This window comes from Daktulosphaira vitifoliae, unplaced genomic scaffold (assembly GCF_025091365.1).
Source record: "Daktulosphaira vitifoliae isolate Bord-2020 unplaced genomic scaffold, ASM2509136v1 Scaffold_1, whole genome shotgun sequence".
In the NCBI taxonomy this organism is placed as follows: Eukaryota; Metazoa; Arthropoda; class Insecta; order Hemiptera; family Phylloxeridae; genus Daktulosphaira; species Daktulosphaira vitifoliae.
The window spans coordinates 86216986-86231300 of record NW_026099572.1 but is presented as its reverse complement, the minus strand read 5'-3'; the positions used below and the strand labels follow the sequence as shown (position 1 = coordinate 86231300).

At 26.6% G+C, this 14315-nt stretch overlaps 1 protein-coding gene across 1 annotated transcript; it reads right to left on the bottom strand.

Moving 5' to 3' along the window:
- Positions 1-226: 226 nt before the first annotated feature.
- On the bottom strand, positions 227-13851 carry LOC126906579 (uncharacterized). The gene is made up of 3 exons (XM_050687189.1): positions 13720-13851; positions 13597-13651; positions 227-2968 (listed from the first exon to the last, which is right to left on the bottom strand). Exons 1-3 carry the CDS (start codon positions 13723-13725, stop codon positions 330-332), a joined length of 2700 nt encoding a protein of 899 aa, XP_050543146.1. The 5' UTR covers positions 13726-13851; the 3' UTR covers positions 227-329.
- Between the last annotated feature and the right edge of the window lie 464 nt (positions 13852-14315).

Sequence of the window (14315 nt, the reverse complement as noted above, 5' to 3'; positions counted from 1 at the left end):
GTTTTTTAAGAATCTATTTAATCTAAAACATCATTATCTAAATCATTAATTTTCTTGATTAATTATAATTATACTTATTTATTTTTGGATTTTTATTTTAAATACCCGACCTATACCTTTATGTTTATACCTCAATTTTATTGTGTATTATGTTTCTATGTAAATTGTGTTATTAGCCTGTACTTGGGCCTAATAGGCGTTTATTCAAATAAATATATTAGGCAGGTAAAATATGAATAAAATTATTATTATCAAATCTTAATACTATTTACTTTAACTATAATGCAATTAGACAACTTAATAAATAATAAAATCATTTAAAAAGTCAATTAATTAGGACACTCATTTGCCATAGCATACATGATTATATCAATACAATTACTTTGACTAGCTACATAAATGGTATTTCTACTCCACGGGCATCTATTTTCATGTGCGTATTTTATACAACTAAATTGATCATTTGCAGCAGCAAGTCTTGTAGTACTTTCGTCCCACTGACATCCATTTTCATGGGCATATTTTAGGCAGTCTATATGACCGTTTGCAGCAGCTGCACTCGTTGTCCCTACATCCCACCGACATCCATTTTCATAAGCAAATATCAAACAGTCAATACAACCACTTGCAGCAGCCTCCCTTGTTGTGCCTTCATCCCATTCACAACCATTTTCATGAGCATATTTCAAACAGTTTAAATGTCCATTTGCAGCAGCCCCTCTCGTAATACCTCTTAACCAATCATATCCTTGTTCATAAGCATATTTTAAGCAATTTAAATTGCCAAAAACAGCAGCTGTAACTATTGTCTCTACATCCCAATTACATCCTTTATCATGAGCATATTTTAAACAATCAAAACAACCATATGCTGCAGCAGCTCTAGTTGTTCCAACATCCCAATAACATCCATTCTTGTGAGCATATATTAAACAATCAAAATTACCACTTAAAGCTGCCACTTTAGTTATGCCCTCATACCATTTACATCCATTTTCATGAGCATATTTTAGGCATTCTAAATGTCCATTTTCAGCAGCAACTTTTATTATTGTTTCGTTCCACGGACATCCGTTTTCATAGGCATATTTTAAGCATTCTATATTTCCACATTCAGCAGCAGCGTTTGTTATTGTTTCGTTCCATGGACATTTATTTTCATGAGCATATTTTAAGCAGTCTAAAAAGCCTTCGGCTGCAGCAGATCCAGTAGTATCTTCATCCCAATTACATCCATTTTCATGAGCATATATTAAACATTCTAAATTGTCGGCACCTGCAGCTAATTGTGTAGTATCATCATCCCATTCACATCCATTTTCATGAGCATATATTAAGCAATCTAAATTACCATAAATAGCAGCTGTTCCTATTGTACCTACACCCCAATGGCATCTATTTTCATTAGCATACTTTAAACAATCTAAACAGCCACTTTCCGCAGCATTTTGAGTTGTGTCATCATCCCATTGGCATCCATTCATGTGGGCATATATTAAACAATCTAAATGACCATTAAGAGCAGCACTACTAATTGTACCTTCTGACCATGCAATACCATTTTCATGGGCGTATTTTAGAATTTCTAAATCACCATTAAGAGCAGCTAGTTCCGTTATTTCTTCATCCAATTCGCATCTATTATCAAATGCATATTTTAAGCATTCTAAATTTCCATTTGCAGCAGCAGCTTTTGTTGTTTTATGATCCCATTTACACTCCTTTACATGAACATATTTTAATATTTCTAAATTTCCACATTTTGCCGCTGCTTCTGCTGTGCTTTCATCCCATGGACATCCATTATCATGAGCATATTTTAGGCATTCTAAATGTCCATTTGCAGCAGCAGCTTCTGTTGTGCGTTCATCCCATGGACATTTATTTTTATGTGCGTATTTTAAAATTTCTAAATTACCACTCATGGCAGCACCAGTAGTTGTGCCCACATCCCAATTACATCTATTTTCATGAGCATATTTTAAGCATTCTAAACATCCACTTTCTGCAGAAGCTCTAGTTGTATATTCATTCCATTTACATCCATTTTCATGAGCATATTTTAGGCATTCTAAATGTCCATTTGCAGCAGCAGCTTCTGTTGTGCTTTCATCCCATGGACATCCATTTTTATGTGCGTATTTTAAAATTTCTAATTTACCACTCATGGCAGCACCAGAAGTTGTGCCCACATCCCATTTACATCCATTTATGTGAGCATACACTAAACATTCCAAACTACCACTTTTTGCAGCTTCTCTAGTTGTTTCTTCATTCCACCCAGATCCATTTTCATGAGCGTATTTTAAGCATTCTAAATGCCCATATGCAGCAGCAGCTCTTGTTGTTTTTTTATCCCAAATACATCCATTTTTATGAACATATTTTAAGTTTTCTAAATTACCATATTTTGCAGCTGCTTCTACTGTGCTTTCATTCCATGGACATCCATTTTCATGTGCATATTTTAAACATTCAAAAAATCCGTTTGCAGCAGCATCTCTTGTTGTTTTATAATTCCATCTACATTTATTTATATGAGCATATTTTAAACATTCTAAATGCCCATTTGCAGCAGCAGCTCTTGTTGTTTTTTTATCCCATCTACAGCCATTTTCATGAGCGTATTTTAAGCATTCTAAATGCCCATATGCAGCAGCAGCTCTTGTTGTTTTTTTATCCCAAATACATCCATTTTTATGAACATATTTTAAGTTTTCTAAATTACCATATTTTGCAGCTGCTTCTACTGTGCTTTCATTCCATGGACATCCATTTTCATGTGCATATTTTAAACAATTGAAATGTCCATTTGCAGCAGCTTCAGCAGTTGTATATTTGTCCCATTCACATCCTCTTTCGTGGGCTAGTTTTAATGTTTCTATGTCACCACTTGCAGCAGCTTTTTTGGTCGTACCTTTTTCAAATTGGCATATTTTTGTGTATTCTGAATATTTATTTTCAATCCCTACATGATCAAAAGAATTAATTAATATTTTCCGAATAGAATTTTTTATTTAGCTTTGTAATATGTAAAAAGAGTGACAGTTTAATTATAATTATAATTTTCCAAATACTTTAAAATTGACACTTCAATCATGATAAGTATTATTGTTAGATATTTGTGTTATGGCTCCTTTTCAATTAATTATACATTTTATTTATAATTATTTTATTATTATAAGAAAAAAACAAGTTGGCTATATTTTAGAAAATATGTTAAAACTGTGCATTGTTATAATTAAAAATCCAACAATTACTATCGATGGGATATTATTTTAGGTGTGTGACTTATATCGATAGAATTATTTATTATTTAAATATATGGTTTAATAAATTTAATAAAATATTTTTTTTCATTTTTCAATTTAATTGCGCTAAAATTCTCAAAAAACTTTTAAAATACCAAAAAATTGTATTTAATTGAACTTAAAGTAAAAAAAAATCAATGTTTTCTTAATCAAAATAAAAAATTTATACAATAATACATTAGAACATTGTGATGTGTGGATTTTTAAGAAAATACTACTTGAAACATTTCTAGCTTCGAAGACAAGCTGAGAAGGTATTAACGATGCATCAATATATCACGAATTGTATTATAATTATATAATAGAACAAGGAAAAAAATGCTTTTCTGGAAAAATTACTTAGCGTGCTCGGATTTTTTAATTTTTTTTTTTTCTTCGAAAGTACTCGGTCACAAGACTCCAAGAAAAATATTGGCGAAGGTTGGAAAATTTCGTTTTCGAGAAAAATGCTCGCTGACGTCAGCGTTTTATGACTTAAGGTTTGAAATTTTCATCGGACCCGCCCAATGACATTCCTAAGATATGATAGAAATATCAATTCAATCCGTTCATTTTTCATCGTTTTACGAGCTTTTTATTTTTTTAAGTCCACGCGCATGGTTTTAATATGCGCATTGACTCATATCTGCTCATACGTTTATTCTGAACCTTAATTATATAATGTAATATGTATTTTTATTAGGACACTATTTTGCATTTGCACATATTGCACTATATTTTATATATATATTTTATGGAGGAATATTATATGTTATACATAAATTTCAAGACGGTTATAATTATATAAGTTTGTACTTTCATTATCAGAACAGTACATTATTAATAATCTTTTTATTCTCATATATGATGTATGACATCATGTACTGGATTTATCTCTGACTAATATGCTGTCCAACGTTAAATCGCAGTTACCAACTTTTTTTATTAAAATTAAATATTTTACATAGTCACATGTATAATAACCTGCTGAATTATTTTGTAATTATTCTATAATATAAGCACAATTATTATAAATAGAATATTAGTAATTTTTGTGTATACCAGGGATGTATTTAAGGGAGATATGGGCCCCCCTTGAACCAGCGCTATCAATATTTCTTTAGGCAACTTCTAATAAATAAGGACCTAATGTCCTTTTTTTTCATCATTACTTTGATTTTTAGCAAAAAAAATTCTATAACATGTTTAACAAAGTAAAAAATATTAAATACCATTCTAAAATAATTTTTGAATAGGCCTAAAGGGAATACTTCATTGACAAACGTCAGCCATATATCCAATACATTTTACTATATTCTCTTTTTGAATTTTCCTGATTTTAATAATAACATTTTTAATATATTTTTTTTACAGTGATTCTGATGTAATATTTTTTCTGCAAAACACTTATCAAGCCGAGCGTAGCCGGGTACTCCTACCGGAATCAGTGGCCTACTTATGAAGATGGCCCAAAGAGGCTTACGCACAGAAAGTGAGGCGGAGCCCCAGCTAGACGGAGACTAGTCTAGTTTAAGACATAAACCTCAAAATTGAAATAATTTCTCTCCTTTCCCGCTATAATAGGATATCCCCCGACAAATTAAAATTTTTAAAATTGATAAATATAGAAAACTTTTAACATTTTTTTACTTAAAGCTGTGATAACATTTTAAAAAATGGAATTATTTTCCATATATATATATATATATATATATATATATATATAATTTTAAAATGTTTTAAATAAATAAACTAATTTAATTTTGTATTAAAAACATATATTAATTATATATAATAAACAGGAAACAATAATTAATATGTAATAGTAATGTGTTAGACATAAGGTAATAAAAAATGTGTCAGATATTATGGAAAAGCGGTAGAACATTAGGAGATATAGATCATTATTGACAAATATAAAAAGCCCAAAATAATGAGCATTCAGGCTCAGATGTTACTTATATGGTGGTCAGAATACTCTCATTCGGTCAGTCATTCTCAGACGCAGTCAGTTATTCTTAAAGTTTACCAGCACGTTCAATTGCATTCAGTCAAATTCACACTCTGTTTTTCCTATCGAAATACATACAAAAAGTGATCCATCGCGTCCACATTATAATTTTATAAGGAAAAAGTAATATCTATTTATTTTAGAGTATTTATTGAAAATATCATTGTAGGAAACTATTAATTTCACCAAAAATATATAAGGTTTAGAATTAAATGTTATGAGTACATAGATTAAGTAGGCACAAAGAAAAATCAAGTCATCATCAACAATCAAAAATATACCAAGTAAATTTAATAAATTACTAATGTTTGTACAGAGTTATGTATTTGATACGTGTCTATTTCAAGAGTTAAGTAGGAGGTTCATATAGCTTCCATACTACTCTGGGTAAATACACGAAGTGACTCAATACCATCTATAATTGATAACCGTCAAAACTCGTGGCATTATTGATATCAAAGAATTGACAATCAATTGCAATAAATTTTATATAAATAAAATAAAGATCACTCTATTTTATAATCATTATTTTTCCTTTCTTATTTTAACTTAACTTTCGAAAATGTTTCGTAAATACTGTAGCATAAATATATATTAAATAAAAATATAGTTAAAAAAAACTAAAAAACACGTTTTTAAAGCACATCGAACTAAATAGTTAAATATAATTCTTAAAATAAGCTTAAAACAATAATGAACGGAAAATACTAGTATTATTGTGATAAAAGCGTCGGGCGTTCAATATATGAAAAATATGGCACACGCTAATACTAAATACTAATTGTAATCATTTGACGTATCGTTGAAAAAAATAGGTGAAGTGAGAGTTGGCAAAATAAATCGTAGCCACAAAAAAACCACACAGTAAAATAATATTAACATGAATAAGAAATTTCTTCGCACGAGGGAAAACTATAGTGATAGGATCCTTGAAATTTATTGAAGTTATTGAATCTAAATGAGATAAAAATGAAATGAGTTGAAAAATTTATTCCAACTCAAAAAAAATGCAAAATATTAATTGCCTCAGGCAAATTCGAATCTCGTACCCTATGCGTGAAAGACACAGGTGTTACCGATTCGGCAACTGTTCATTGCTTTAATCGCTTGATAAAATTGGCAATTTAGCTAACTTAAATTTAAAAATTACTTTTTCGACTTTAAAATAGTAAAAAAATTTTAATAAATTTAATTTCTTATGAACTTTCTATGTCAATTAAATTATAAAATATTCATGAAAGTCAGTGTATTCCCCTAGTAAGATATTTTAAAATAATATATAAAACCTAGCACATGTAGGTCGCGGCACAGTTGGGACGTGGCATAGTCGGGTCCAGTATAGATTTAATGTGACAGTGTTTAAAATCACTATCATAAGAAACGCTTCGATGCAAATCTGTAGATAGTGTTTAATTCGAAGAAATTGGTGGATAATTACAAAGGCAACATCAACTTCTATTTCCTTAATTATATCTAGATTAGTAAATCTTTTAATTATATATTATATAATTTTTTAAATTAATTGTTTTCAAATTATTATTGATTTTGATTTTTAATATGTTAAAAGTAATCATTTTGAACCTCCTTTTTTTTGTCCATTAAAGTGAAAGTTTCAATAAAAAAAAATGAATTTATTACCATNATTAAATTGAAAGTTTTAATAAAAAGAATTAATTTATTAGCATAACTTTTAGCTCAACTTGCAAGTTTGAAATTGACATTATTAAATCGAAAAAAATGAAATTATTAAAATTAATATGCAGTCAGGAAATTTTATAATTATTATTTACAATAAATTTATCAGAAAAGTACGATTTTTTTTACATTTTTATCGTAATAGATCACTTAAATAAAAATCATAGTAATCATTTCTAATTAACTTTTGGTGTTAAAAATGATTCTACAATGGAAATATTCAGAACTTAATAAATTTTAATGATTTACTTTTAAATAAGATAAATATCAAATGATTTGAAAATTTTATTCTAATTAAAAAAAAATTCAAAATATTAATCCTCACAGACAAATTTGAACCTCGAACCCTAAGCGTGAAAGACACAAGTGTTACCGATTCGACAACTGTTCGTTGCTTTCGTCACTTAAAAAAATTGGTTATTTAAACTAACTCAAATTTAAAAATTACTTTTTCGACTTCAAAAAAATAAAAAAATTTTAATAAGTTTAATTTCTTATGTCTTATGAACATTATTCTATGTCAATTAAATTATAATATAATTTAATCGCATAGAAGATAGGTCGTCGAGACAATTTTTTTTTTTATTTTTATAGTCAATGACATAAGCTTTAATTTTATATATGTTGATAGGACGCAGTATTTCCGGAACATTTTCAAAAGTTAAGTTGAGAAAGTTCTATTTTTTATACAATGTTTCAAGTTTAGAACGCCCCTATATAATAGGAAATTGTCCAATTTTAATAAAAAGTATGTCAAATGAAAAATGTAGTTATAATGTATTTAGAAAAAAAAAATTTGTACTGATACTTACATTTTTCAAAAATTTAAAGCATTTTTAAGTTAAAAATTTAAAATCGAAAATTTTAACACAAAAATAGCGTTTTTTTAACTACGGCAGCCGTTTGCATGCAGAAGATAAAGTGTCACGACAAATTTTTTTTTTTTATTTTATAGTACATAAAATAAGCTTTAATTTGATATATGTTTCCGGAATATTTTAAAAAGTTAAGTTGAAAACGTTACTATTTTAAATCCCACCCTATGAGCAGGGTAAGTGTTAGATTATCAATAAAATGATATCAAATAAAAGGAAAACATCTAAGGTTTGAATAAAAAAAAAAAATTATTGAGATTTATTGAATTTTAAAAAAGTTATGGAAGTTTTAAGAAAAAAACTGAAAAAAATAACAAAATCTACCGATTTTAAAAATTGTATTTTTTTTTAGAGATTTCCCCTATTTGCGGGGAACGAGAGAAAATATTCCAATTTTTAAGGGTAATGTCTTCAACTAGATACGATTTGTTATCTTTTGACGTATTGTTAAAATAAAAAAAACATCATAGTAAAACCAATATCTTCTCAGCTTCACATCGAAGCTAAATAAATATATATTTTTTTTATAAGAATTAAGTAATAATTAAAAATAATTTCAGGGAGTATTTTTCCCTTTCTGGAAAAAATGTTCTAAGATTATAATGGTTTATAATAAATTTCAATTTTATAACTGTAATTAATTAAAAAGAGTCAGAATAATCGAACTTTTAGCTTGAATGCGAAGCTGAGAAGATATTAATTTTACCATGAATGTTTTATGAGTGTTACCACTTTTTCTCAGCTCTCAACTAACCGATTTCTTTCAACGATACGTCAAATGATCACAAGTCGTATCTAGTCGAAGACATTACCCTCAAAAATTGAAAAAATTTCCCTCGTTCCTCGTAAATGGAGGAAACCTCCAAACAAATTACAAATTTTAAAATCGGTAAATTATGTTATTTTTTTTTTTTTTAAACTTCCTTAATTTTTTCAAAATTCAACAAATCTCAATAATTTTTTTATTCAAACCTTAGATATTTTCCTTTTATTTGATATCATTTTATTGAAAATCTAACACTTACCCTGCTCACAGGGTGAGATTTAAAATAGTAACGTTTTCAACTTAACTTTTTAAAATATTCTGGAAACACTGGGTCCTTTAAACATATATCAAATTAAAGATTATTTTATGTACTATAAAATAAATAAAAAAATTTGTCGTGACACTTTATCTTCTGCATGCAAACGGCTGCCGTAGTTAAAAATACGCTATTTTTGTGTTAAAATTTTCGATTTTTAATTTTTAACTTAAAAATGCTTTAACTTTTTGAAAAATGTAAGTATCAGTAAAAATTTTTTTTGGAAATCTAATACTTATTCTACTCAAAGAGGGGGATTTACAATAGTAACATTTTTACAAAAAACATTATAATATGCATAATATTTGTAATTATTATTATTAATAAAAATATCAATTTAAAAAAAATTTCTTTAGATCCTCTTTAACTAAGTTTTATTATATTAAAGGATGATAATCATTGTTCATTGTATAAGGTTAGTAAATTTTTAAATATATTTTAAAATATCATCAATATATTTACAGGCTGTTTATTTCAATTGTATATTTCTCTTAAATATCTTACTGACTAATTCTGTTTCCATAGAAATACTAATTTCTTATTATGCAATTAAAAATGGCGAGAAATTTGTTTATTTCTTAAATTGGTGAATCGTGCGTTCTACTTAAAATATAAGTGAGTAAACCCATTGTAATATAATAAGACATACATGCAACTGGACCATGTTCCATCACAACAGAATAGTAGTTAAATTATTAAGTAGTGAATTATCCAATGGAAAGATAGAGCTTATGGTACAGTGAAATTATCATAATATTCATCTGACTAGTTTCATATACATGTAGATTTTTATGGATTTATTTTAGAAATACGTATTTAAAATTAATATATGCAAAGTGCAACAGAAAAATGAACACAAAATTAAAGCGCACATCCTATAATTAAAACTATTTTAGTGAATAATTAGAAAACAAAATTAGAAACAATGTGTACATTATTTAAAAATTAATCATCAAAACAAAAATTAAAAGAGAAAAATAAAAGAGTACAAAATGTTGCTTACAGAGCAATAAGATTCTATAGGTAAAACTTTTTAGTTTTTAATATTATTGATTTTAATAGATGGAACTTTAAAAAAAAAATTAAATAAATATTGCAAGCGTAGTAACTTTGAAAGAAATAATATCAACATTCTAAGTCAAGTACTAAATTAATTACATAATGAATTATTTATGTAGAAAATTAGTGGTTAATCTAGTAACATATGTCCGGTGTAAGGAAGAGTATGCGATATTTTTCCTAATACGACAACTTCATAATATGATGTTTGTTAAAACACATGAATTAAAAACTCTCCATAAAAAATGTAGTACAACATGACAACAGTACAACAGTTATTATAAATAATAATTTCTCAAATTGATTAATTTTTACAGGAAATTATAAAGAATTAAAAAATTAAAAAGTCAATTTGAAAATATCTGACATAGAACCTTTACAAAATGATAACGACGCGTTAAAATCATTTTGAGGAATAACAACGTACAATTGCTTATTGACTAAAATATTTAATTTGATAACACACATGTTTTTCAACAATTATCAACTTTCACTTGTAAACGTGAAAAAAATGCAATCGTATATCTTAAATTTTTATTAATATTTAATAATTCCATTGATAAGGTACAATATCAATTTAACAATATTTATTAATCTTTTCATGCTCAAATACGAACATTAAGATAAACCAAGCAACAATAATCAGGCAATTTATGATTATTGTGTCTACGGAATTACATATTGATTAGTTTTTACTGTGGCAAAATGTGCTTCCAAACTCAAAATTGATGCTTTTAAATAACAAAATCTCAAAAATGACTTATCCAATTTTAAAATTTTAAAAGTATTTTTGTTATAAATATAATTTCCTAACAGAAAATTTAAAAAAAAGTAATGGTTGCCTTTTAAATTTCTTAAGTTAGGGTAGATTTATACCCTTTTGCATTAGGGTTGAACTTTAATTTTAATCGTAAAAGATGCATTTAATTATTCAATTAGCCTCTAAAAAAAAAATGTTAAAAAAATTAATAGCGGCTCTAAAAAATCGGTGTTTCCGAACTTATTGAACACTCTGTATAAGGATTTATTATATCATTACTACAATTTTGTCAAAATAAAACAATACTGTAAAAGTATAAAAAAAAAACAATATTTGTTGCAAATTTTCGAGATTTAATTGTACTTATTGTATTAATAGTATATTAGCTTCAATGCAAAACTGAGAAGGTATTAATTTCACTATGAAGTGTTTTTTTCGCTTTATATTTACTCAAAATTCAAAGAGTTAATATATTTTAAATCTTTTTATAAAAAACTATTTGCTAGTTATAGTTTCAAATCTGTAAATAATTCATACATAATTATAAATTTTACTATATAAAGAATAGGTCATGCTACCTATGAACGTAACATAATTAGGACGAGTACAGATGATAAGAACGATGATTAAAATTACTAATTGAACAAATTTGGAGAGTTTGGGGATTTGATCAATTGGCTATCATCGAGGTTCTATCAGGGTTGCTGAGTCCAAGGGTTTAGAACAATAAGTAATAATTGTGTTCTTATAAATTATTTTTGTGATATTTTATGTTTCATATTTAAACATTGTTTAATTATGAAACTAAAAAATCCAATCAAAAAGATGTAAAAAATCTACTTAATTGAGCGTATTGTAAAAATTGATTATAATTTGTAAGAATCCATTGTTAAATTCAGGTGACACCCAAATAATTTTTTTAGAAATTATTTATGCAGTAACATGTCACCGAAAAATTTGGAAAATTATAGACTGGTAGTTGGCTACACAAATAGAGTCAAGAAATTAATAAATTACAAATTCAAATTATTTAAAAATTATAATAGTAAAATAATTACCTTCTCAGCTACGCATCAAAGATTATATAACATTATTTATAAAAAACCCAGCACAGGGGGATCGCGGCACAGTGGTGACGTGGCATAGATGGATCAAGTATAATGATATCTGACAGTGATTAAAATCACTATAAAAAAAAACGCTTCGATGCAAATCTTTAGAATAGTGTTTAATTTTAAAAAACTGGTGGATTATTCCAAAAGCTACATGTTCTGCTAGTTCCTTATTAATATATTGATTCAGATAAAGTATGTCGAATGAAAAAGGGATTATTAAGAAACATTATTTCTCATAAAAAAATTGTGTTGATTCATACACTTCTCAATAAGTTATAGCATTATTAAGTTAAAAATATAAAAAATAAATTCGAGAATTTTCACACAAAAAGCCATTTTCACCGTTAAGACAAAATAAAGTACGAAATTTTTTTTTACCATAATAAAGTATATTACATTAGCTTTAATTTAAGATATATATAAAAGTGTCAGACTTTTCGGAACACTTTCAAAATTTAAGTTGAAAAAGTAAATTTTTTGTGAAAAAGTTGTCATTTTAAATCCCCCCCTGTGGGCAGGTAAAGAGTCAGATTTAAAAAAAAAATATACCAAATGATAGGTAAAGACATCATATTCTACAAAAAAAAGAATTATATTGATCCATACATATTTCAAAAAGTTATAGCATTATAAAGTTAAAAATATAAAAAAGAATTTTTTTACAAAAATCGTATTTTAGCTTCGATGCGAAGCTGAGAAGGTATTGGTTTTACTAAGATGTTTTTTTTTTTTTTTTTGTGTCTGTTACCACTTTTTCTCAGCTCTCACCGAACCGATTTCTTTCATTGATACGTCAAACGATCACAAATCGTATCTAATCGAAGACATTACCCTCAAAAATTGAAAAAAATCCCCTCGTTCCCCGTAAATGGGGGAACCTCTAAAAAAATTACAAATTTAAAAATCGTTAATTTTCAAAATTTTTTCAATTTTTTTTACTGAAAATTGCTATTACTTTTTTAAAAATAACCGAATCAATATAATTCTTTTTTATATAGATGCATGATATCATTACCTTTCATTTAGTACATTTTATTTTTATATGTGACCCTTTACTTGCCCAAAGGGGGGGATTTAAAATGACAACTTTTTCACAAAAAATTAATTTTTTCAACTTGATTTTTGAAAATGTTACGGAAGGTCTGACACTGTTATATATATCTTAAATTAAAGCTAATGCAATTTACTTTATTATGAAAAAAAAAAAATTTCGGACTTTATTTTATCTTCACGGTGAAAATGGCTACCGAATGCTATTATTGTGTGAAAATTCTCGATTTTACTTTTTACATTTTTAACTTTATAATGATATAACTTATTGAAAAGTGTATGGATCAACATTATTTTTTTATGAGAAATAATATTTCTTAATAATCCCTTTTTCATTCGACATACTTTATCTGAATCAATATATTAATAACTAACTAGCAGATCATGTAGCTTTTGGAATAATCCACCAATTTTTTAAAATTAAACACTATCTAAAGATTTGCATCGAAGCGTTTTTTTTATAGTGATTTTAATCACTGTCAGATATCATTATACTTGATCCATCTATGCCACGTCACCACTGTGCCGCGATCCCCCTGTGCTAAGTTTTTTTTTTTAGTGTAGTCATTTTTGATTATTGCTCTTACTCCCAAAGACCGTCCAAAATAAAAATTATTTGATAAACTTAATAGTTATAAATATAGTAAAATAAAATTTACCTTTATTAAATATCAAACAGGTTATAATCAACAAAAGAGATATCAATTGCCAATTCTAGAATTAAGTAAAATATTCTTTTAGATATCAATGAAATATAAAGTAATGTTAAATGTATTACTCACCTCCATTTTTACTAATTGTATGATATTAGTATATTATACACTTATGTAATATCTGAATAACTAATGAGAATATTTGAGTTTGATTGATTTATATATATTTAAGAATTAATGACATCATTTATTATTTTTGTCATTTATTTTATTTTAAAAAAGAACATTTTGAGTAAATTATATAGTATATACAAGGCAGTTTCTGATATTTTAGCAAATCTAAGAACTTTTGATTCAGCGAATATTTCATGTTACGTAGTAACATAAAGTAACCTGAAATATTTTCTAATTTATAAGTTATTTTTTTTAATACACCGAGGACCACTCTGTATACTTAATTATTTACTGAATTAATTTAGTTTACAATAATATCACATAATATTACATATGTAAAAAAAACCCAATCACAATTGTTAAAACACATTCTTGATTTTATAACACCAAAATAACATTTATTGTTTAACTTCAGGTGCTTTTGACATATGAAAAAAAATTGCTGGGACAATTTATTTTTTTTTTAACTTATAGTATGTACCATAGACTCTAATTTAATGTATTTTTGGAAAGATAAATTATTTCTGGAAAATGTTCAAATGTTAAGTTGA

Bases quoted from the DNA above. Each gene is read 5' to 3' on its own strand.
- LOC126906579 (XM_050687189.1), bottom strand. The intron at 2,969-13,596 runs GTAAATTTTATT...TTGATCATGTAG, and splicing joins CTGTTTGATATTTAATAAAG to GGATTGAAAATAAATATTCA.